We start from the raw sequence: 27,265 nt of genomic DNA on the forward strand, positions 1-27,265 counted from the left end.
AGAATACTGATATTTATGCAATACTCAACAGTCCACCTTTTGAGGTGCCCAAAATAATGTTGCACTGCATGAAAAAAATTGGTCAGAACAACTGGAGATATTTCAAACTCCCCACAGGTTATACACTGAACAAACTGAAGGGCTTGCTGAAATATTTATCTTGTACTGGTGAATAGTAAAATATGTAATGTTTCTAAAATTAGTGAAAACAATTCACAAGTCACGCTACTTAGTATTAATACTTTTCTGTCCATCTTGTGTCAAAACTTGAGAATGTTATGGTGTTTATCTGGCTTTCTTGCACTGCGTTTTTAAAAACCGATTCCTTTGAGAAGGATCGAGGAAAAAAGTATAACTGATTTGACATTGTCTTATCGCATAATTTTCACATGAATTGGCAACGGCTAGAATTATAATACGTATATGTATTGATCAATGCACAAAAAATGTTGTACACTTCTCTCAAATTATCAATCTCACCTCCTCAAATATACCACGAATTCATCAGCACCATCATATCCATGAACAACATTTTTTTCTCTAAATAATGCAGAGAGGGTAGAAGTAATAGCTGAAGCTAACCCAGATGATGTTATATCTCCAACAGGAACAATTCGGAAATAATGTTTCCCATTCCCATCTAAACTTTTGGAAATGATTTATCGACTCTCGGAATTATCGAGCAGTTGGGAAATTTCAATTGTCAAAAAATTAGAACTTGAGGAATGCTTAATTCTTCAATATCGGGAACTTATAATGAATGGTAATATTAGTGCTACAAGTTCACAAACAACTGCTTCGGGCAGAAATTACATGTAACATTGTAGAATTTGCGAAATGTCAGGAATTTTCTGAGCATTTTCCAGAGAAATTCCGAAACTATCAGGAAATTGCAGACATTTGGTCCCATTTGGTGTGTGGAATTAATTTCACTTCCATCCATATCCCGTTATACGTACATGTCTCTAATTTAACAGAACAAAATAAGTCCGAAGAATATTTTTGTGAACAAGCTGATAGAACAGGTAATCTGGTAATTTTACTGAGCAAAGAGGGGCTTCACGATGATAGTTTGAACTCTCACAGGAAGCCGAATCCGGAACCGCTCATACTAAAAGTGAAGTCGAGAGACGAAGGCACTCGGGATAATTTCATAAAATATTATTCTGTGTCATCAAATACTAGATTTTGTGTGATTGCAGCATAAATACAGAATTAAGTTTCAGATTTCCCTTCTTCCATTAGTTATTTTTAATGCACCATCCCGTAATGTGCGCCGAGTATCTAAGGGAAAAAAAACGTCAACACGAGAATGAGGAGGGCATACGCCAGAATTCAGCCAGCGACCTCCCGACCAGACCATGAAAGAGAGTAATAACTCGGGCCCCAGAATGTTCTCTGATGGGAATAAGGAACTGATTATGGTTAAACTGGGCTTTGATTCTTGATTTTCCTTTTATTTGATTGATTCAATTTGTTTTACTTTGCTTTTCTGCCACTTTTGGCAAATCGCGAAGATGAATGAGTGATGATATGATGAAATGGATGAATGGACACTCACAAGGAACACCCAGGTCTAAGCCAGTATTCGAACCTGGAACCCCTGACGTGGTAGCGTGTTGTGGTAACCACTCCACCACGGAGGTCGGCCCTTTTTATTTGTGTATATATACATATATTTTATTTTTTACGTAGCCTGTCTGCTTCTTTAGCCTAATCACGATGATGAAGATGAAGGATTAGATGAAGAATTTGAATTTGAATTAAAAAATTTTGGGAGCGTCAGCACTGAGGCTATTTTGCACCCGTCACACTATACGGGGTCCAGCCCCTTATCGTATCAAAAATAAAAGCGTGTCTGAAAACTAAAATTTCCTTACTTTGGTTAAAAGCTGAGGCTAAAAAGGGCGCTGATCACAAATAAGAACAGGACGACAGAGAATTATACTGGCCATGTGGCCAGTCGCCAGAGCCTCGTTAGTCTGCAGTCCAGGGTGCACTACGTGGAAGTGAGGTTGACTATTGGGTGCACTACGTGGAAGGAGCACCCCTTACACCCCGGATTAGATGAAGATACACTCACAAAGGAACACCCATACCCACACCAGAGCTCGAACCGGAAACCTTCGGTTGCGAGATCGGGTTTCCATCACTAAATGCACTCTTGCACTAAGGTGAATATGCATCTGCTTTTTTTTTTTTTATTATTTCCAATTCGACCACTGCGAAAATACCAGACATGTTACTTCATTCTTGTCTTACAATGCAAAGGTCAAATTGTAAACAGGATATTTTACACAATGCAAGAATTTCGTAGAAGACGGGAAGAATACGGAGTATGTGGCGTCTTTAGGGGTGATATGTAACTGGTGTGGAATGTGAAGACAATGGAAATTTCTTTCCTTACATTCCAACCCTTCCTTATCTACTTAGCGATTACCATTGTCTGACATAAGACATGTAGTGTCTTCTTGCAAGCTGCGTAATCTTCAACCCTGCATTGTGATTGGTCACCTATTATGTGGAATACGTCATTTCTGTCGCTAACAAACTAATTACTTATTGACACTGGTCACTTGTGGTGTGGCAAGGTGGTGCTTCAGTTGTGACGTGTGTGGTGTCTGAAGAACTGCTAGCAACAAACCAGTAAGTTCAACTGTTAGAACAAATTCATTACATTATGTTGATATCATGTTATTATTATTTACTGTGTGTTCTACAACTTACGATGTTTGCTAGCTTCTCTGTTTTCGCTAGAGAGTGTGAAGTTACCTGGACGAAGTTTTCGCTGTGTTCGAATTGTCTGCTGGAGAAGTGATGGCACCATAAAAAAAAAGATTTTGGAGGCAACAAAACAAAACAGTACAAAAATCCATATTTTGGTTTAATAGGGCATTTACTTTGCCCTTCCTGATGACGTAGTGGTAACGTCGCCGCATTGTAATAAAGGGATCCCGAGTTCGATACCTGGTGGAGGCATGTAGTGGTTCGGATCCCACTTTAAACTGTAGGCCCAGTTCCAATTAGTCTTTCTGTGCATGAAGTGGACTCAAAACCAACACTCAAAATGAAATCAAAAAATCTAATGGCGTTTAATGTGCGCGCGACCTACAGTGCGTGTGGCTTAACAGACAAGGTCAGTGGAGTCAATGAAGGAACACTCACGCCACTGTGCACAAGAGATCCAAAGGTAGTTTTCAAATATCTAAACCTCTATACTCTTGCCCCTTTTACTTTAATGTATACTCTGTCCCGCGAAACTCTGGAGAGAGAGAACGAAAACAAGTATCTGCGCAAGTAGTGACGCGAGACGGCTCTACCACGTGCGAGGGAAAGGGATTGCGTGGAGGTGGGAAAGCATTGTGGCTATACTCTATTCCCTGAATCTGTGCAGCAAGGCCGCGCATAGCGGCAGAGAAGGGGGAAATCGAGTGGACAGAGCAAAGCAGTACACGCTGCAGCGAAGGCTGTTAACTGCAGTAGCTTTCCCCCTTCCACACAATCCCGTTCCCTCTTACGTGTGCATTGGTGGAACCGTCTCGAGTCACTACTTGTGCAGAGACTTGTCTTCGTTCACTTACTGCCAGCCCTCGTGACGGGAGTTGTTAGCATATCGTGCTACGACGCCAGGGGTCCCGGGTTCGAATACCTGCATGGGCATGGATGTTTGTGAGTATCTATTCATCAATTTCATTATGTCATCACTCATTCCCATCTTAGCAAATTAGCCAAAAGTGGCACAAAAAGCGAAGTAAAATAAAGCAAATCAATCAATCAAATCAATCGTTTACTTACTCCAGATACCCGCGACAGAGTATATAAGCTACACTCTATCCCAGGTATCTCTGGAGCGAGCGAACTAAAGCAAGTCTCTGCGCAGGTAGTGATTCGAGAGGTCTCTGCCAATGAACTCGCGAGAGGGGAAGTGAGTGTGGCAACCAGCCATTTGTAGAAGAGCGCACTGCTTCGACAGCCAACTCGCAGTCTCCCCTTTTCTACAGATATGCGTAGCCTTTTTCCACAGATTCCGGGGGTAGAGTATACCAGCTACGTGCATCACCGTTTACTTCTTCGCTCCATCCACTCGCTTGCTCCTTATACGCGACCTTGCTCTATATATTCTTGGAATGGAGCATGTAGACAAGAACTGAGTTTGTATCGTTACATATGTAGAAGTTGGACCTCATCACCTGTGCATCAGATAATAAGCCGTACCTACCTGGAGTGGTGGAGGAGAATTTGAAACTAATTCCCGCTAAAGTGCGTGTAAAGGGGTCAAGCAGAGATCACAAATACCGCTGCGCATCAGGGATCAAAGCAGCAACTAGTGTTCGAGGGCTACACGAATCGAATTCTGCTCTTCTAGCGTGCACCCGATAAACAATGTACCCGAGTACATAGTTAAATGCAAAAAGGTATGCAATGATCAACCTCTCCGTTGTGCGCCAGAGAAGATCAAAGATTACTGAAGTTGCTGAAGTGGTCGACAACAATGTGAATGCATTTCTGTTCTTCAACAAATTTAGGTTGAACAACACAGAACTGACAAAACACTATCATGTAAAGGGATCGTTGAAGTTCATTAAAGCCGTCTGCAACAAAGATCAATAGAGTCATCTGAGTGTCAAGTGCAGTTCAAAATCTACTTTTGTATCAACGACAATTAGCGAGTTTCGATTACAGATTACTGTGAAGGAGCATGGTAGCAAACAGTGATAGCATATAGATCACTATGCATCAGTGATCAAAAGATGTTCGATCAAAAATGTTCCGTGACAATGTAACAAAGGTATACACATACAGTTGTTATGAATTATATTCTCTATTATTCGTTGAAATTATAAACAAGAAATATATAACTTCATTTTTATTGACACAGGTTGTTTCTGTGACCTTGATTCAAACTTGCTGGGTGGATGGAGACTGACCCAAGTGCCAATATGAGATTAGGAACTCCGGTCCGGAAATGCACCATTAAGAAAGTTATGAGCCAAAACTATTTGGGGCTTCTTATGACAATGGAATAAGACAACTGAAAGATGTGGCTTGTAGATTTGATACAGACACAGCCCTAAATAGATTAGGCTCATAACTTTTTAATGGTGCGTTTCCTAATCTCATATTGGTACTTGGGTCAGTCTCCATCCACCCAGCAAGTTTGAATCAAGGTCACGGAAACACCCTGTATATTACCTTGGATCCATTCATGGGAATGCAAATCACATGTGACTTCAACTATTTAATTTTTATTTGCAGCGTGATGCCTAACCGAAGACATGGAAGGGCAAGGGTGGCAAGACGGAGAGAGAGAGCGAGGCGCTGGAGAGAAAACTTAAGTTAGTACAAATAATACTTTCCATAGAAATTACGCTTATAAAATCGAAGGTATGCAGATACAGTTGTTATGAATAACATAGTTATAAAAAACGTGGAAAACCTAGAAAATTAATGCAATTTCTGTTATGTAAAAATAGATTCAAAAGTCGAGATGCAATAAAATTTCTAACTGTAGTACAATATCTCAAGTAATATCTTAAGTGTTGAGCGAGGTTAGTACTTGAAATATTTTGTGATGCAGAGTAACTTCGAATCAAAGTAATTTCACAATTAGCCAAAAGTGTCAGAAAGGCGAAGTAAAATACAAAATCAATCAATCAAAGTAAAATTGTACTTTACAATCTTCTATTCAAATAGAATGATCCTAGTTCTGGTTCAAAATTTAAGAAAAGAACAAAATTGTTGTTTTAAGCTAGGATGTTGTTGTTATGCTCCAATATAGCAAGACGGACTTTGTTTCATCTATTGTGCATTATTTCTCATCAGCTACTTTCACAATGTTTAACCTCAAAGTTTTTACATATAAACCATGAAAACTGATTCCATAATCTTTTGCCTACAATATTTCACTGAGTGATTGATTGACTTGGTTTATTTTACTTTGCTTTTCTGCCACTTTTGGTTAATCGTGTTGATGAGGATGATATGATATGTTGAAGGGACACTTATAAAGAACAACTGTTCCCAAGCCGTTATTATGCTCTGTGCTAACCACTTCGCCAAGGAGGTCAGCTTACAATATTCCAGTTTTGACCATTACTGGAACCATTAGAAGAAAAGTTACAAAGAAGGTTACCACTTCATTCCTGTTATTTATCGTAAAAGTTTCTAAAACTTGTGTGCGTGATAGAAAGGCGTCAAAATCCACCCATAACGAACTTATTATTAAACTTACCAAAAATTATGTTGACAGTTGCAGAATGGTTGATTTTGACACGGTTTAACATGTTCCTGTGGCCCTGATGTTTTAATACGAGGATATAATCGAAACGTTGAAATCAATATGTTTCTTGATGATAAGATGAACATTTTTTATTTTTAATTATTTTATGTGCGTGAGTCATGTGCAACTCAGGCGGCGCTAGAATCAATTATTACGCTGCACTCCACGTGAGTTAAAAGAGATACCTGGGTATTTGTCTCACAGCATATTTATTGTTTCTTTCTGAGTATTGTTATTGTTTTTCTCTGAGCATTGTAATTGTTCTACTCTGAACATTGAGTCTTTTGTTATTTGCAGCATGACTCTGCCGTATACTATTGTATCGATATCGTTCGAAGAACTGGCCAGCATAAATGCATGGCCAAACGCACAACGGGGAAAACTTGAAAACAGTTCATGAGCGATTTTTTTTGTTTGTTTGTTTGTTTCTTTACTTGTCGGATTTAAGTTAAAAGGCAAAAATAAATATAAAAAAAGGTAAAGGTAAAGTGTTCCCCTGTGCTTAGCACCACGCCATGAAGGCGTATAGGGGGTGTGGGGGTAACGCCCCACACTTTCTTGATCCGGTCGTGAGTAGGGGTGATGTGATCAGCATCACGCCCCTGACCGCCTTTACCCCCCAGGGTTTCCCCGAGGTACCCATGTTATTCGACGCTGGGTGGGCGCCGGGGCCGCTTTCACCGTTAGAAAAGTTCCCGGATTTGAACCGGCCGGGGATCGAACCCGGGACCTTTAGCATGGTAGTCAGACGCGTTACCGACTGAGCCACCGCGGCCACCTAAAAAATAAATATAAGGGAAGCTGATTTACATCTATGAATTTGACCCACGCTTTTTAAATTGTTTGCATTAATTGTATCAATAACATCATCACGAAATAAGATTTTCACAAACCATCTGCAAAATTTGGTCCACAGGGCCATTCTTCACGTAATATGTATGTTGTAGCATTGTAGCGCGAGTTACCTGTGCACCAAGAGGCTCCCAAAAAAATAGAATTGTGAGTTAACTAGGCTTCACGAGTCCCCGGGCTTAAAACTACCGTGAGTTAAATACAACTTACGTGGCAGTTAACGTGCTAAATTTGGGCTACGAAATGTAAAAGAAAAAGGTTAAAGCGACACAGAAAGTGGTCCCAGGAGGTCCATGTCACATTTTGCTCATGTCTAACCTCAGCGTTTTTAAAATCCCACAGGTCAATGGTTGTAATCAACATCTTTTCAGTATACGGACATGTTTTCTGGAAAGAATATATCATTGTCATTAAAATATGATTTTTTAAAATTTCTTTGTGTTTCAGTTAGACTTATTATGATGTTTCGTAAGGGGGTTGAACAGAAACGTAGTGCAAACAGGTAGGGGAGGAGAGTGAGGATCTGTAGCTAAGGTACCTCTCGAGAAAATACCTTTTCCTCTTCTATAATTACAGCGCCTTGAATAACGTAGTGTGGAAAACGGCACTGTTCTGCGCGCTCTGGCTGGTTCCACTCGAAAATGATCCGCTAGAGGCGCTGGTGTTGAACCCGGTGCTTGGTATTCGTTTACTTATAATGGAAGTAAATGGAGTTTTCGCTGCAACGTCTGATTCTTTTACATGAAGCATTTCTATGAATGTGATAATTGCTATGATATTTGGTACAGTGGTCGCGAAGATATTAACGAACATTCTAGACAGTCGACCACATCCTGTTATCGTCATACTTTCGTTAATAATACGGGAGAAAAAATACGTGTGGAATGCTCTTGGCAACTAAATTTTTGTGTATGAATTAGGGTCATTATTATTATCATCATCATTTCTTTTAAAGATATACACACTGAAGCATTTGTATTTTCGATATTTACTGTCTCTTTTCTTCCGCTTTAAACTAATCGCGGCGATGATGATAATGATGATTCCATGAAACGACAAGGGGAACCCCACAAAACTTTCTTAGTGCCATCGGCATGAGTGTAAGGAAACTTTCAAACCAATGAGACAAGCGACACGGGATGCTCACACTGTCACACTAGTGACACACACTTCCAGACTGTAAAATAGCATTCATTGCACATGAGGGTCCAAACAGCAAACGACACGTTCATATGGCGTATTCGCGTGCTACTTGTTACTTCGGTCGGAAAGCTCCTTAAAGGAAGGGTGCTGAGACCGAAGCGACGCGCTACAGGGGGAGTTCCCAACTAAGTGACAAGCGACATGGTGCCTTCAGTCTATTAGCAAGCGTTGCTTGCGAACCACAAATAGGCGACACGATAAACCGCACATTACAACAACAGATCTAGGCGACACGATAAGCCACACGTGTCGCTTTGTCGCTTCTCCGTCGCTCAAACTGGGCCATTTCCTCAATAGCTTGCAACATGTTGCAGTGGTTTGTTGTTCGCGCATACGCGATGAAATGAGTGTCTTGCTTTAGTGAGATTGCGTACCAAAGCGACAAGCGGCACGCGACACTTATCGCTTGAGGATTTCACCAACCGAACGCTGGCCTGTGCTTCCCGTCATGCCGCTACGATGTGAAATGTTGCTCTGCATTGGCTCCTTTCCAAGCAACATGTGTCACTTCGGTATGAAAGTTGCCTTGGACCGAATGACCCGTGTCGCTTTGGTGTGAAATCCTCGCATCGTTTGTCGCTTTGGTGTAAAATCTCCTTGAGGAAACGGTGCAGTCAGAGCTTGTGTCCCTACGGTTCGAAAGGCTGCACTGATTACGGACTGCTCGCTTCCAAGCGACACTTGTGGTTTGTCGCCTCGGTATGAAATATCTCTCAGGATACTATTTATATTCTAATAACATAGAAAAATAAAACTCTAGTACACAATCCAACACCTGACGTCCGGAATCACTTTGCGATGTTTCTTCTTGTGTTACGCATGCTATTTATTTATTAATTTTATTTTACTTTTCTTTCCAAATTAATGCCGTTTCGTGACTGCAAATCACTCCACAAATATAACTGTTTCCATCAATTCACGTACCGCCTTTCAAGACAAACAAATCTACATAATATATTTCAAAAACTAACTAAGCCGCATTACTTTCATAAGAAAATTAGCACCGACATTGATCGCACTGCCATCTATGTTTCTCATCCGTCTGGGGAACCAGTTTCTTGGGTCGTTTTCCACACTACGTTATTCAAGGCGCTGTATCTATAATACATGTATCTCTACGAGAAATACAGGTAGAGGGATTTGTAAGGGGGAAAAAACTAATGATCAAACGGAGAGGTCGATATTACACGCTTCTTCACGCATAGGAAAGAAGAAATAACTTTTGCTTTTCTTGAGGTCAAAACTACGATTCGTTGATGAAAGCTTTGCGTGCTAACGAACGTTCTACCAACACCATTGCACTCTCCAATCTTCCAGGCAATCTTTCTCAATAAATTCTCTCCCTCTGTGGAACAAATGTATTAAATTTCTCTTTTAAATAGTTTATTACCTATATATGTAATAAACACAATTCACGTATGTCAAAAATAAAATGTCCAATTATAACACCATTAAACCTTGTTTCCATGATATGAAAAACTCAATATGCTGACCAAGGAAGAAATTGATTTAATTTTAAAACATAAACTACACGAAACGTTTCAACCTTCTAGCAAGGCCTTCTTCAGACTCTGTACCAAGTACAAATGAAACAAGGTACAAAACAAAAATCACTCCCCTCCAGACACAAGATTATTAGAAAGTTGTTTATCTGGAACATTCCTTTCCAGGTGTTTCAGCATGTGACCTTCTCCTGTCAACTGTTGTTTCACCTAACAGGCGATTTAGATAAACATTTCATTTCATCTGAAACGTGGTTGGACTCCTTATCTCACGCTCTTTTTCCTTATTATTTCTTTCTTCATTCCTCTTCCTTCCTCTTCCTTCTTTTCTCCTCTTTCGCTCTTGTCCTTTCCACTCTTTCTAACACCTTCTTCCATTCTTTGTTTATCTTCAGTCCCCCATTCCAGTTCATTGTGTCTTCTTCTCCTTTCTTCTCTATTTCCTTGGCCTCCTTTCATTTTCTCACTAGTACTCTATTCTCCTTTCCTATCTGCTTAGCCTCATCCCATGTCCTGTTTAAATGTCGCATCTCTCTCCCTCTTAATTGATTGATTGACTTGCTATACTTTACTTCGCTTTTTGTGCCACTTTTGGCTAATTTGCAAAGATGGGGATAAGTGATGATATGATGAAATTGATGAATGGACACTCACAAATATCCATGCCCAGGCCAGGATTCGAACCCGGGACCCCTAGCGTCGTAGCGCGATGTGCTAACCACTCTGCCACGGGGCCGACTCTCTCTCTTAAGTCGTACATCATCCCTATGTTGTTTCAACCTGTCTTTCATCATCTTTTTTTTCTTTCTCCTATGTACACACTCTGACAATCTTTACACTTCACTTCGTACATAATCCCTTCCTCTTTCTCTTCTCTGTTTTCCTTTTTCTTGTTTGCATTCTTCTCTATTCTTAAGATGCTTCGCCCTCCCTTCCTGTAAGTTTTAATGCCCGGTTTCCTAAGCACTTTGCATATCTTTTCTGTGGTCCTCCCCATACTCCTTATTCCGAACCACCTCTCTTTTGATACAGAGTCAGAAGAACACCTTGCTAGAAGGTTGAAACGTTACGTTTAGTTTATGTTTTAAAATTAAATAAATTTCTGCCTTGTTCAGCATATTGAGTTTTTGACAAAAATAAAATAAAGTCCGGTTTGTTACATGTCGTTTTCCAGTTAATAATTTGGGACATTCGTTTGGAAATTGAAACTTTATCGTGCGTGTCTGTTTCCTGCGTGTGTGAGAAAAGTAGTGTGCACTTGTCTCATGTTCTCGGAATTACTTTCCATTAATGCATTAACATTATGTATTATAAAATGTAGGGTGTGAAATAAAGCACGGAACAAAACTAGCAAGAAAATTAATGAGTGTTGTTCCTATTTACGCAAGGAATTAATTAATTAAATATATATTAACATATTCTTCTTCGTCCTATAGCGTTACGAACTTGGTTGTGTAGCCTTATCCCTCTCAACAATACCGGTCCATTCCTGTCTATCTACTTATACCCAGTGTTCTGATGTCTCTCTCCACATCATCTAATATATTAATAAATATAATTAAAATTTGTATTGTATGAAATTGAAAAATGTTATTTTTCTATTAGGGGGATGCTCTATTTTGTAAACCGAGTCGATTTCAAGCTGTCATTTTTAAAGAAGGGATATCCTTATTGTTGAATCTTAAGTTCAATGAACTTTTCTGCCACCTTAAAAGGTTGCTAATAGTATAGAGAGTTCTGAGTGAGTATGTGCTGATCGTGGGGGCTGCCTGAGACCAGGGAAGGGAGCAAAGGATGAAGAACACGATACAACACGTCCGACAATCTGTATCTCGTATATATCTCTTTGTCATTACTGTTCAATCTACCGAGATGTATATCCATGAATGGTGTACAGGCGGCAGAATTGCAATGTTAATTGATGTGTCTATACACCAGGGGTTTATCCATAATTTTTCATCTGAGGGAGTGTAATTTCGTATTTAGGGAGGTGTAAAGTTAAATTTAGAGCCAAATTATCATAAATTGGTCCTTTGTGAAAAATGTTAGGGGGTCTTGAGGATTTTTTTGGGAGGGTATTAGGGGTATTTTTGGTGTGTGTGGATAAATCACTGGCATCGGTAATGACACCAATGATCTTTTAATATAATCGTTACATACTGGATGGTATATATTGTACTTAAACTTATGTGATTGTTTCAGGAAACAAGAAGACGTTTCTAACATTAATGATGCTTCTGCTGGGATATTTTATTCTTCTTCAGAGGGTTACAAGCAGCTATACACATGCAAGAAAAATAGACTGGCAACGAGGTAACATTAGAAAATAATTATAATACTTTCTGTTATCAATAATTTGCTCTGATGTAAGAAAATAGGTACTCAAAATCCAAAATGCGTTTACAAGGTAACAAAAGAAAATCAAAACATAGGAAGTTTTACTTTTGAGCACGCCCTCGTATATATACTTACGAATGGAGAAAATGACGCGCGCCATGATAAAGAAATGCCCGCCATCTTCAAATCGGTGATAGTAGAAATAAAATAACAATGGTTCTGAACTATCAACATATGAGGCTCACACCACACAAAAAACTTTTTTTTAAAAAAAAATGGACAAGCAACCATGTTGTATGACTTCATATGGTGATCCACTCGTTTATATTTTCACGCTTATGCCGTTTGGCAACACTGCTGACCTTTGCTCCCAGTGTGCCTTGCTGGAACAGTCCAGGAACTCTGTTCAGCATTTATTTGAAAAAGATCCATTGTTGACATGTAAAGCTCATATTTCAGTGGAGCACAATAGTGATCTGCGCGACCACTGACGGGAGTATCTTCATATATATATACACATGTGTGTGTGTGTGTACATATTTAAAAAAAATCTGTTCTGTTATACGTAAATGTACGAAATGGGTGTCTCCATACCACAAGAAACGTGTTTGTGAATGTTGGGCTAAAAGAAAATAATAAATGTAAATTATAAGTAGGGTGCGGATTTTTGCATATTTGCCTTTTTTATTCCATTGTAGTAAAACATAGGCTTTAATGTTTAAAGTTCGTTTCATGGTGTTTCTAGTCTGAAAATGCATTTTTATAGTGCCTATAAATGCCTATTTTGAGGGTTAGCGCCTATTTTGCTTAATTGTGCCTATTCTGCAATTTTGGTTAACTTCAGCTGTTTTTTACGCGACTTTGGCTCTCCCTACACTGAAGCCTTTGTTTATGTTGAACCGACTGAATTCTGGTATTCGCCACATTTGAGGGTCTCAAGGGGTGTGAGATCTCTGGAAATACAAAATGTCGGGGTAAGCAAACTGGACAACCTGTTGGTGACTCATACTTGGACAAAACGAAGCCAACACACCCCTTCTTTTTTCCACCTGTAAGCTTGTAGGTGTCAATCAGTTGTGTGTGTAAAGAAGTATATGGTTATCTGTGGATTGATTGAATGATTGATTTGATGTTTTAAGTCCACTTTATGCACAGTAAGGCTAATCGGGACTGAACCTACAGTTTAAAGTGGGATCCGAACCACTATGTGCCTCTACCAGGTATCGAACCCGGAACCCCTTGATTACAAGGCAACGATGCTACCACTGCACCAAGGGGGCGGGGGGGCTAGTTATCTGTGGAGATATCATATTTAGGTGTTTAAAAATGCCAAAGCACAAAGCGTCCAGAAGCGTATTAATTTAAAAAATGGATTGCTGCAGAAGCTTGTTTTACCACTGGCAGGAAATTTGGTTTTTGTTATTTATCCCTTTTCTCTTCTTTTGGCTAATTGCAACAATGAGGATAAGCGATATGAAATTGATGAAGGGACACTCACAAAGAACACCCATGCCGAGGCTGGGAGTTTAATCCGGGACCTCTTGTGTCGTAGCCGTGCTATACTAACTACTCCGCCAAAGAGATCGACACCACTGGCGTAAAAATAATTTCCCGTAAACGTTGTGTGAAGTAGATACCTTTAACTGTTAAATTACTTTACAAATAAATATTTGTTTTCAACATGGGAAATTGATGTACATATGTGGTTTTATTATAATGGCCTTGTTCAAAACTCTCAACTGCTGACGAGATTTCAGACTCCTCTGAAAATGTTTTTTTTTCTTCTGTCATGATTTTATTAGGGAACAAGAATAAATGGTGAACATTGCACACTGTGACGAGCCGTCATCTTATATTATCTCATTTCTGAATTCAACAATGCTAAGTTATGTGAAAAACTTAGTTCAGTGGCCTTATGTTGCATATAGAGAATTACACTTAAGCAGCGCTTGAAGTGGAAAATGTTAGCTGGGGGAGATGTTTGGTCGACCCTTGTGGTTAGCTGGAGGTGGGATGCTTCTATTGCTTAACATGGTGACAATGAGAAACCTGCGGGGATGGCATCCTCCCGCATTCCCCTCACTTCGAGCATTGACGCTAAGTCAAACGATGTTATTTATTCCAAAATTCCATGTGCATACACGGAGCTCATATAGTTTGGTTTCATGTGACGTCAAGATGCGCATAGCCGCCATGTTTTCGGCCAATTGTATTTGTCGTGTACAAGGAAATATCGTGAGCGTCTGTTACAATGTAACACAGAATACTGCACAATGTATGTACCATCACAAACAAGGTTCAATTCTCCCTCCAACCTGTCCGCATTCTTGAATTCCGTATATTTGCAATAACTGGCTTCCACCGTGGCTGCTTGAAGCCACAATTCAGCAGTTTGTGTTAACTGCAAATAAGGATTTGATTCAATCTATTGTCCATTGTTTGTGAAACATATGTTTGCAATTAGTACAATGGATAACACAAGTTAATTTCTTCAAAAAAAATTAATTCGAACATCGTATTAAATATTTCTTTCTGTTAATATGGTGCAAACTGTTTCTTTATCACTTGTGATAAATTGTGCACGCAACCGGAGCATTTGTTAAAATTGGCACAATTTTTAGCACAAGTTCTCTTTGTGAGAATTACTTTAATAAACGGTTCCCCGAAAGTGTGCATTTCGATCAAAATAGTACTAATAGTTTGTTAATCGTTAGTGCACTATTAACTGACGTGTTAATACAGTACAACTGTGCATTGTAAGAAGAAAATGAAAATAAGTTCGTTCATTGCCTATTTTAATGTATTTTTCTATTTTAGGGTGCCTTTTAAGTGCCTCTTCTTAGTTTATAGCACCTTTTTAAGTGCCAATTTTCATAATTTTTGGTGCCTATTTGCCTGCATATTTGAGAAGTTTTTGGTGCCTATAAATCCGCACCCTACTTATAATTGTTTTGCTAAGTGAAACAGAATACTTTAAAAATGACATTCCCGCTATAAACCAGATAAAATTTGACAAATAATAGATAAAAATGATAATATTCGATGGATCACAATAGAGATCCGCGCGACCAAATATGTGGATTATTTCTCTCCATTCTTGCCATATTCAGTATCCATATAGTTGGTTTTGAATAATTCCGTAAGTTTTCATATAATAGTATGGGAATTCATTACAGTGAAATCATCTTGTGTAAACAATTCTTGTCTATTCTCAAAACAATATTTTTTATTCATTTTCGTCCAGTGAACGTTGCACTTGTCTGCATGCAAGCAGACAAACAAACTTACAGTATTTGTACACTCTTTTATATTTTATGCTATAATGGAAAGTATTTTAACGAATAACTTTTATGTGTTACAACAACATTTCATTGTTACGTTTAAGTTTCACAACATGCTATCGGAATATTTCGAAAAACTTTTTTTTCTCTCTCTCTCTCTGTAGTAGCACCATCTGTTGGAATGTCGACTGACTGGCGTGAAAGAGGTCATTTTGGCAGAAATGAAGAATTTCTGGTAAAAGAATTCTCATTTGCACCAGAAGATTATACTCTTATCTACACTGTCGGAAGTGGAGGTAAGTGAAACAAGAGTTAAATGAAATACAATGAAAGTTTTGACACATTCAACAAAGTGTGAATGTGACTGAGAATATGTACAGATAACTATTATTTTGCGAAGTGCACGAATTATGACAAAAAAAAAACAAGTACACAGAATGTTTCTTGGTATGAATTCGATTTCTTTCATTTACTATAAAAGTTTCAGATATTTTTAATACCATGTTTTCCACTAATTTGAGAGTTCTGAGCTTCTTAATTGCATACCATAATCTTTCTTTCGGGCCTACAATTTATCAGCTTTAAGTACTCTCACAGCTGTAAAATATGTCCAATCAACATTTTGTGTCTTAATACACATTTGATTTTTTTAGAATATATTAATAATTTTTATATTCTGTTTAGTAAATGTCACACTTACTCTATATTAAATATGCTACACAACATGCAATACTTCACACACATATGTATATGTAAAATTTCCTGTGTATATACACACACTTCCTCCTTTTTTCCATTTGATGAAGAATTTCTGATTTAGAAAACACATTTTTGGAGAAGCGCACCCATGAAACTGGTACCGACCACACTTGCTCGTCCCAATGTCCAATAACAACACAGAAAGAAAAGATGTAGAAACTATCCAATAATGTAAAATACTGTGTTACATGAATACTATGTAAATTATAAGTGCAAAATATGCAGAATTTCAGGATTACAATTACTTGTCCTTCTGATTTGATGTAAGATTATATATATAGTATGTGTGTGTGTGTGTCTATATATATATATATATATATATATATATATATATATATATATATATATATATATATATAAACACACACACACGAAGCCCGTCCAGAAAGTAAGTTTCCCTGGGGCCGTCTACAGAAATAAACACAACTGTAATGGAAATTTTTATTGGAACAGATACAGCAATTGTTCAGCTATTTTGCAACATACTCCCCACCGGAATTGAGACATTTGTCGTACTGTGGGATCAACTCTTGTTGATCGTTACTGTGTCGTAGAAGTCTGCCGCCTGGAATCGGAGGCAGTGTGTGACAGCCGTCTTCACCTCCTTGTCACTTTGCAAATGCTGACCGGACAGGGATTTCTTGAGGTGTAAGAAAATATCGTAATCATTGAGAGCGACATCCGGGATATAGGGTGGATGGGCAAACACCTCCCAGCGGAAACTCCTGCAGAAGATCTGTTGTGCGCTGAGCCGTATGTGGCAGAGCGTTATCGTGCAGCATTACAACGCCGGCACTGAGCATCCCGCGTCGCTTGTTCTGAATGGCCCGTCACAACTTCCGTAGTGTTTCACAGTATCGTTCAGCGTTCACCGTCTCAGCTCTGGTCAAGAACTCGATGAGCAGAATGCCCTGTTTGTCCCAGAACGTTGTGCACAGCACTTTCCGCGCCGACACAGTCTGCTTGAATTTCGTCTTGCATGGAGATCCACTGTGACGCCAATGCATAGACTGCTGCTTGGTTTCTGGGGTAAAGTGTGCGACCCACGTTTCATCGCCTGTGATGATCCGGTCCAGAAATTCGTTGTTGCCATCATTGTACCACATTGCGATCGGTGCAATGCCTTGTGCGTTCAAAAACTTTATCACCGACCGAACCTCACAGTCGGCGGGAGTTGGAATAAGAGCCACCATCTTCAACCGCTACTACGGTGCTACTGTTAGTTGTCAGGGAGTGCTGCCTGTTGCATACGATTGCCACGTCATGCATCTCTCACGCATGCGCACTAACCTCTCGCAACGCTTGGCCTGCCATCTGCTGGCCATTCGGGAAACTTACTTTCTGGATCCGCCTCGTATATATTCTATCTTTCATTAGGTACTTCACCTATAAAGACAACAGACCTTACACCGCAGGTGGAACCAACATACCCGGTAGGAACACAACGATTTTCATCATCAGGTATATGTAATTTTGCTTTTATTTTTTATGCATACATAACATAACAATGTACACAAAATATTATTCATAAATGTATTAGTTTATAACTTAATTACGGATGTTACACAAAGAAAATTCCTGTATGTTTCAGTACATGTGATATTGTTAATATTTGTATTTGATGAAAGATTTCTGAATTTCACAAAATATATATTTTTTTAGAAAACCATGCATTCGAAACTGCTACTGACCCTAAAAGGCAGAAGAAACCCACATGTCAGAAGAAACCCACATGCCAGATGAAACCTGCATGCCAGCAGAAACCTTCATGCCAGGAGAAACCTACGTGTCAGAAGAAGCCTGCGTATCAGAAGAAACCTGCATGCCAGCAGAAACCTTTATTCCAGGAGAAACCTACGTGTCAGAAGAAGCCTCCGTATCAGAAGAAACCTGCATGCCAGCAGAAACCTTCATTCCAGGAGAAACCTACGTGTCAGAAGAAGCCTCCGTATCAGAAGAAACCTGCATGCCAGCAGAAACCTTCATGCCAGAAGAAGCCTGCGTATCAGAAGAAACCTACATGTTCTACACGAACACGCCCAAGTTCATCAGCAGGTATGTAAAGTGTTTCTTTCTTTCTAGATACACATAACATAAAATACAGAAAATATGCTGTAAAATATGTAATATTTTATAACTTAACTATGCATGTTACTGAAAGAAAATTCCTGTATGTAATTGTGGGTAGCGTTACATAAAGTACTATTAATATTCCCTCTTTGTATTTGATGAAAGACTTCTGAATTTTAATATATATATATATATATATATACTGCTGCCGATCCTACAAAGACAGAAGAAACCTGCTTGTCCCATAGTCAATTGTAAATGCTCACCGGCAGGTTTGTAAGATGCTTTTGTTTGTTAATTAAGAAAACATGTAGTAACCTATTGTTTCACTTACATCTTGATCTTAAATGTGCCGAACTCCTCTCTTTCCTCTCTGTTTCATTACTTAATTCCTTATTAATTTATACTTCCCACTTGAAGAAAGTTTAAAGGGAAAAGTATATTTCTCAGGGAGAAGTACTCTTACCCTACAAGGCTGAAGAAATTCTTATGCCCCTCGTCAAGGCACACCAAGAGGGACGTATTCATATTAGTTACGTGTAACACAACAAAATATATAAAATATAATGTATAGCATGTAAAACATTACCTTCTAATGAAAAATGTTACAAAGGTCAAAATTGGTTACTTTTTAATTCATTTGTCCTTCTCATTTGATGAAAAGTCACTGAATTGCGAAAAAAGTATTTTTGGAGAGACTCTACTAGACAACTTACGTGATCCAGCACATCAAAATTCACCATCAGGCACATACAATAGTTTTGCTTGCTTTGTAATATTGCACATAAGTATGAAAATTCTTACGTTTTAATACTCTGCTACTTTCAGGATTTTCCCACAAAAAATTTGCAAACAAATAAACTCAATCAATTAATTATGTTTAGTATTAATAAAATAACCAAATTACAATGTTATGCATGGTATTGGATTATAAATGTACTGTCTGGGTAAAATTATTTTGTAATTTAATAACAGAGAATGGTACTCAAATTCCAATTTACCAATTACTATTTGCTTTGATGTATTGCTGCATTTCAAATATAATTTTGTGGCATATTTATTGAAATTATACACTACAAACTGTAAGTAAATTTAAGAAATGCAGGTCGTGTTGTATCAATTTAGATTCATGTCCTTTCTGTTCAAAAAATATATACATATGTCTAATGATGATATGCTTCACAGCCCAGATTCTATTAAACACGTAAAGAGAAGTGAGACAGAACTTCAGCACATAATGCTTGTTCAATTTGGTGTACTTTATTAAATTGTCATACATATATAGTTACCTCATTATCCAATACAGATATGCAACTTCCACACTGTAGTGGTCAGTACAGAAGTCAGGAAGTCCTATTTACAAATCGTATTTGAAACAGGGTGCTTGTGTCCAGGTTAAATATTTATATTAGTGTTTGTTGGAAATAATGTCTTAATCTTTGAATCTAAAGATTTAAATAAATATTAATAGTCTTCACGAATAGCTCGCATATAAACAAATTTGCTTTTTCTCCAAGGTGCGATAATTACAATAATGCAGGTGTGCAGTAAAGTTCTAATCCTATGTAGTACATAAAATTATAATCGCAGAAATTTTAATTATGTACATTCAAAATTTTCCTTAATATATAAACATTATTCATTTCATCAAATTTAACTTCACTCTCTGGTCTTGAACATTTTGAAAAGGAAATGCCATTTCAGGTTTATGTGGTGTTACAGAGGAGTATGGGAATATACCTACGTTCTCCACAGGAACGTCATCCATATCTAATCCTTGGCCATCAGGTAGGTATAATGTTTTTCTTTCTTTTTGCGGAATGTAGGACAAGAATTTGTGAATAATGTTAAATATAATTTTTTCTCAAAATTTAATTATTCAGCGATACAAATATAACTGTCAATACAATACAAAGAAATTCTGCTTAAATATATAAATGGTACTATATTTATGTAGAATTAGTCTTATTAAATGTGATAAATATGACAGCAAAAACATACAACAGGATTAAAATTTTATGCAGTAGTGGCATGTAAAATGATATACACATAAAATATACTCCATATAGCAGTAGTACACTGTATATATTACCAAAAGTAATGCCAAAGTAATGTCATCGAAATATATGTACTATCCACATTATTGATTTTTTTTATTATTTTTCAGTAAACTGCTCTCGTAGAATTCCGATCGGCCCTACAGAGTCTCGAAGTTCCTTCAGGCAATATGGATGCCCCATAATGCTGTAATTAATTTTCTGTATTTTAATCAACTACAGTAATTCGAATATTATCTCTGTAAACAACATTTCTCTTTCTTTCTCTCACACACATATCCTCAATCAGTGTATTTTATGTTTACAAACGAATTTATGAATAATATCACATTTCACATGAGTTTCTAAATGAGCATGGTAGAACTACATAAATAAGCAGCATGTTGAATTTCAGCGGGGATGGCTCTAAAATAAGCCCATGGCCTTAGTTTTGATTCACAATTTGCGCTTAAAATTTTGCAATTTTTAATCATAAAGTGCAACAATGCATTCTAGCTGCTAGCATTTTAGCTGCTACACAATCCGTATATTCCCTGTACTGTAATTTTTTTAAAGGTCAATTACAATGTTTTTTTATTTACTTAGATACTTGTATTCCCATTGAACAAATTTATTTTATAGCATCACATTTACATGTAATAGCTATGAAAATCACAAATCTTTGGTTTACTGAATGTTTAATATGACAGTTTTATACTTTAAAAAATTCATATAACTAAATTTATTGCTTCAATAACGTCTACTATTTACTACACATGTTTGCAACATAAATATTTTTCTTTCTTTTTGAAGATGTTATATGATGTAATGACAGTGAATAATACTGAATAATGTTTAGAGATAGGAAATTTATGCAAATAGTTTTAGTTTGGCATTATTGTATTTTTTCTCCACACACGCGACACATGAAGCAAAAAGTTAACACAATCATTTGGGAAGAAACAAGCGATTACTGAAATACATTCCTAGTATGTTTACAAACTGATTTCATTTTAAAATTTATGTAGGATTTTACAATCCATGCATATATAATATGCTACCTCATTAGAGATTCGTAATGCTTGGAAACCGGGTTGTAAAAAATCCTATTCTATCGTTTGTATATGTTACTGAATGAACTGTATTTCGTTTCGTTCGAGTAGAAGAAGAAAACGATCGTCCACATGCATAAATTTAAAACCTCTTTCGCTCAGAAAGTTAGTGATTTTTAAGCTATTCGAAAGCAAGAGGATTTTCTCCAGGCATTGTCCTCATGCATATTTCACTTTATTTTTTCCTTTCCATTTCTTTCTCATTTAGATTCGCCTTCTCTTCTCACAATGACTTGCGTCAACATTAATCAAGTTTCCGCATAGTTAGGTTCTTTCCTAAGGATTCCTTCCTTTGTAGTAAGTACTTCATCAATTTCCTTAAAAGTGCTTCCTTTTGTTCCTTAAGGGAAGATGATCGTCTTTCCATCTCCTTCGCTGTCTTTTTCATAAGCTTACGAAAGTACAGCATACGAGAATAGTGTATCCATTTCTCAAACACACTGCGCATTTATACCCCCTTTCATCGTTTCAAACGAAACTTTGATTCTGAGAAGTCTGGAAAATTACCCCACCATTATTCATTTTCATCATTTCTTGTAAGATGAACCTTTGTACTTACAGTCAATGGAAGTTTTGTATGAATGCATGCTCCACAAATATATTAAACGAACCTTTCTCTACACCTATGATACATATCCTATGCTCAAATATACAGGATGGCGCAAGAAGAACGCATTTTTTTTTTTGGAATAAGTGTAGCGTCGTTGAATTTCAAGATACAAACGTTTTATTAACACCAAAGCCATCGCTAAGAAATGCAGTTTGGATAGGAATACAGTGATGATTTAAGTATGGAAGATGATGTCGGAAAGATGACGTCATTGTTTCTGTCCCCATCACGTAATATTACGTTTCGGCGATGTTTCTTGGCCCCCACGCTCCCCAGATTTGCCTGTCTGCGACTTCTTTCTGTGGAGTTACCTGAAGTCGAAAACCTCGTTCAGTCGACGAGCTGAAAGTTGCCATTCGTGAAGGAATTACAGCTGTGCCAGACGAAATGTTGGCAAGGGCAGAGCGGAACTTTGAGGAGAGGCTCCAGATGTGTGCAGCAACAATGACGTCATCTTTCTATACTTAAATCATCACTGTATACTAATCCAAACTGCATTTCAAATCGATGGTTTTGGTGTTAATAAAACGTTTGTATCTTGAAAATCAACGACGTTACACTTATTCCAAAAACATGCGTTCTTTTTACGCCACCCTGCATATATTTGAACACATAATTATCTCTCTAATTCATGATCTATTTTATAGCTCCTACAATTGAGCACTTTCTGCGTATGTTTAGAATGTAAATTCTCTTACAGTATTATATTAGGAATTTAGATACAAATCACAACTTTAACATAAAATATTTTTAGTTTTTATTAATTTTTATTTTATTTAGTTATTTAACTCAACAGGTACATACCCAATTACAAAGTCCATAATCATAGGGAAAATAGTTACTTATAATTTTCTGTAATGTGTTTGTGCTTGCTTGAAAAAATTAATCATATCAATTTGTTAATTTGTTTGTGAATGGGAAAATTTGAAGAAAGAAAATACAAATATTAAATAATACAGTGTAGCATTCAAGAGGTACAAAATAGTATGCACGTTAGAGTATAAAATCGATTAAGTATCGCTTTACAAACAACTATGCAATCCCTCCAAATAACGCACACAGTTTTTCGACACTGTATAGCACAATACTAACTTTTCACTAAAATATATTTTGGTATAGCATAGGCGTCGACTTATGGATGGGGGGGGGGGGCAAAACACCATCTGCCCCCAAAATTTCCTCAAAAGTACATACATTATACATGAGAAAAATATTTCTCAACCTTGGCCTCTTCTCCCCAATATTTATGTGAAGTAGAATAGTGCTTGAATTCGGAAATCCTCTCTGGATTTAGCCTATGTAGGCTGAAGATATGCGAACATACAAAATTTGATAGGAAACGTGATCTTAATTTAACTGGACTCTAAAACTAAGAAAAATACTGATGAATGATTTAGTAACTTCAGATATAAAAATAATGATAAAAATTTTGATTTAAGAATTGTGTGATAACAAAACTCTCATCTACATTATAATTCAATGCTCTCAAATTGTCATACAATAAGATTGATTGATTGATTTGGTGTTCTAAGTCCACATTTTGCACAGTAAGGCTAATAGGGACTGGATCTACAGTTTAAAGTTGGATCCGAACCACTATGGTGCCTCCACCGGGTATCGAACCCGGGGCCCAATGATTACAAGGCGACAATGATACCACTGCGCCATCGGGGAGGCCATCATACAATAAGAGTTTAGTTGTGTGTTAACAAAGAAAGTGGTAAATAACAATGAAACAAAATGAAAGATGTAAACTGTATATTTCATATCTGTACTGATTTACTTTTGTCATGCTAATTGCTGGCAAGATTGCGTCATTTTTGACAGTGAATCGTGTTGAGAATTTTAGTGAACTTTTTCATTGGTTTACCCCCATCACCCTTTTAAAAGCTGATTAGCACATCGCGTTACATCGCCAGGGGTTCCGGGTTCGAATCCCGGCCTGGGCATGAATGTTTGTGAGTGTCCATTCATCAATTTCATCGTATCATCACTCATCTCCATCTTCGCAAATTAGCCAAAAAGTGGCACAAAAAGCGAAGTAAAATAAAACAAATGAAGCAAGCAATCATCAACCTTTTAAAAGCTTATTTTAATATATTTTTTTCTCTATTTACCAGTGATATTCCAAGCAAGCCGGTGTTTTTCGATGAGGACTACGCCATGGGGAAAGACTAAGAATAACGCAAATTTGGATTGAAATTTGATTGTATTGAATCAAGCTTTGATAGAATAAAAATCCTTATTTGTTAATATGTCGTTTACATTGTTTTCTTTGTTATGTGAAAATCTTAAATAAAATGCACCTTACAAGGAAATTTTGAGAGATGGGCTGGGTTAAGTTGCATTCATGTGATAAGATATTATTAGTGAAACAGTTCCTTGTAAACAATGGATTCCAAAGATGATTTAACTATTGCAGGTCCCCACTTATTTTAAATTACTTACACTAAACATCTCAAATTGTAAGTGGAAAGAAAATTTCTGCTATTTTGTTTTTTCTTTGAAAGTTGTCAATTCGTAAAAGAAATCCTCTTCCTTTTAGAATTGTGGTCTCGTTAGATGCAATTTCTGGACACTCGCAAAGAAAGAACTTTAGCCACGCCGGAACTTGCCTTGATGGCAAGATTATGAATTATGATTTTATAGTTTGTTTTCTTATTTCTCATTGATAACTTGAAGCACTGGAATTTTATTTAAGAATGGAAAGGAATAATTGTGAAAAACCTGACTAAACAATTAACCTAGAACCACAGCTTCAAGTCAATTTTCTATTTTCCAAGAACTAGGAAATTTCAAAAAGAATTAAAAGTTCAAATTTTACACAGCTGGTTTCATTGTTAAAACAATCAAAAAAACAATCTTAGTTTACCTCTATTAGGTAAAAGCGAAGTTACCCGTGCAGAAAGCACCGTTCCATGAAGGCACATTTAGGGAATGTGGGGTTAGGACTCCACACATTCTCGATCTCGGCCATTTTAGAAGTGATGTGATCACTTCCAAATTACCCTCCAGGATTGCCCCCACGTACATATTGATTTGAGACTGTGTGAGCCCCATAGACGCTTTATGGAGGGACAAGGTCGGAAAAATTCCGACCTTAGATCACGCCGGGAATCGAACCCAGGTCTCCCGCCTAGTGGTCACACATCCTACCGACTAGACCACTGGGGCTCCTACCTCTATTAGGTAGGACATAACAATTAAAACTTATCACAATATGAAAACTGTTTCGATCCTCAATTTGAGCAAATGTTGAATTTCAACCTTCAGTTTTGCGCATGTTGATATTCTTAATTCTTTCAACGTTTGTAAATATTACAAGAAATGAAAGAAACATTAACTAATATCTCAAACGAATACTAAATATACTTGAATAAATTATGTATTGAAGTGAAGTGAGACTGAGAATGAGAGAAGATAGACCATTCAGTCAGGAATATCAGATTCATTATTTGGGGCAAATGTCAATTAGCGAAAGTGTCTTTACCAAAGTGGAATATGTGTTAAAACATGACGTAATAAAAGAAGAAGCGGTAGCCATGACGCATTTCTACCTCAAACGAACCATCTTTACGAATTCCCTAGACACGTCACCGATGATCCCGTCGTTAACCTTGTAAGCAAGGGGTCCCAGATTCAATTCCCAGTGGAGGCACATTGCACAGTCCTTTCGATCTTACTTTAAATTGTAGGTCCAACTCCAATTAGCTTATCTGAGCATAAAATTGACCATTTATTGGTATTTTCAAATAGAATCACGACACAGATCTGAATCTATACCCTGTCCCAGCTATCTATAGAGCAAGCCCGCGCATAGCGTCAGAGAAGAGGGGGGAATCGAGTGGGCAGAGCTAGGTAGTACACGCTGCTCGAAGGCTGGTAACTGCTTGTTTTCGTTCGCCTGCTCCACAGATACCTGAGACGGGGTGTACCATCATGGACTTGGAACTAGAACGCCATTTTCGTTTTAAATTATTGAAAGGTGAAAAGTGGAGAACATGTTTCGATATAGTAACTTCAATAGAACAATATCGAACCCATGCTACCCGATCCAAGCGAATTGTCTTTTCTAGAACTATCTCTATTTATGCAAACAAAGTTACAAAAACCTCAACCTCCAACATTTCTGAAAATGGCGTACATGAATTGGTAAACACGAAGAGTAGGTTTATGTTTCTCGATGCTCTTGATATCAGTTTGTTTAAAATTTATACTGAAAGCTTTGGCCCTTTAGAAAAAAAAATGAAATATTTTTTTTATAGCATTGAGATAAACCGAACTGCGAACGGTATTGTAATGAAATCAATATTTCTTTCTCGCAAATCACCCTCTCTAAAGTACATCATATTTCGTCATACTTGACAGACATACTAACGTTCAACAATGTCATCTGGAACAGGCACGAGATTAAAACGGGAAAGAAAAAAACTTATGAGGGTTATTTCATTTGACACCGGACTGAGGGAGAGTAATGGAGATAAGCCTAAATGATGGCTGCGTAAGCTGCTCACTATTTCTCCACCCATCCCCCAAAAGCCCTTCCCCAATCCTCCCAGCAAAGAGATCAGCCTCAATAATTTGTAGGATATCGTCAGATAAAGGTCGCTCTAATCTATAATTTTCAGTAAATGAAATGTTAACGGTGACGTTTCTGCTGTAGTCTCACTGTTCTAGTTTGTTTTATGCACCTTCCCATTCTCTGCGCGTGTTTCATTAATTATCAACATGTTAAAAAAAAGTATTGATTTATAAGAATGCTCTCTTTAATTCGTAAATATCGTAGAATTTGTTGGAGCTGAAGCAGATACAGAATTTGGATACATGGAAAATAGTGAGAGAAGCTTATATTGAATTACGCCAGTAATAAGTATAGGCCCCTTATTTATTGCTCATGTGGTTATCAATACTTTACGATCAATTGCCAATTATATGTTGTTGATCTACATTATCCATGAATTACGTTGGGACCATATTTTTTTTAAATATATGATATGTCTCTTACATTACGAACATTGAAATATTACAAATCTGCTTCTTTGTGTTTGCGGTATATATATATTACCATTACAAATTATACAACGTAAATGCAAGGTGCATCAGTAACCCCTTCCATTTTCCATTTTATTGGACAGAGTAACTAGGTTTTACATTAAACTTGCAGTGGCGTGCCCAAGGCGGGTTGGTGGGTGTCATAACTCCCTTTTGGTTCAGTATTTCTAA

The 27,265-nt window shown here is 37.4% G+C and overlaps 1 protein-coding gene across 1 annotated transcript; it reads left to right on the forward strand.

Annotated features, from left to right (window-relative positions):
- Positions 1–2,591: 2,591 nt before the first annotated feature.
- Positions 2,592–24,265, forward strand: LOC145984395 (uncharacterized). The gene is made up of 8 exons (XM_083118056.1): positions 2,592–2,646; positions 5,257–5,336; positions 12,040–12,150; positions 15,620–15,751; positions 17,877–18,269; positions 19,989–20,072; positions 20,452–20,530; positions 24,163–24,265. The coding sequence occupies exons 2-8, from the start codon at positions 5,261–5,263 to the stop codon at positions 24,218–24,220; spliced, it is 933 nt and encodes a 310-aa protein (XP_082974182.1). The 5' UTR covers positions 2,592–2,646; positions 5,257–5,260; the 3' UTR covers positions 24,221–24,265.
- The last annotated feature ends 3,000 nt before the right edge of the window (positions 24,266–27,265 follow it).

This window comes from Lepisma saccharinum, chromosome 2 (genome assembly GCF_977018435.1).
Source record: "Lepisma saccharinum chromosome 2, izLepSacc3.1, whole genome shotgun sequence".
Taxonomy (NCBI): domain Eukaryota; kingdom Metazoa; phylum Arthropoda; class Insecta; order Zygentoma; family Lepismatidae; genus Lepisma; species Lepisma saccharinum.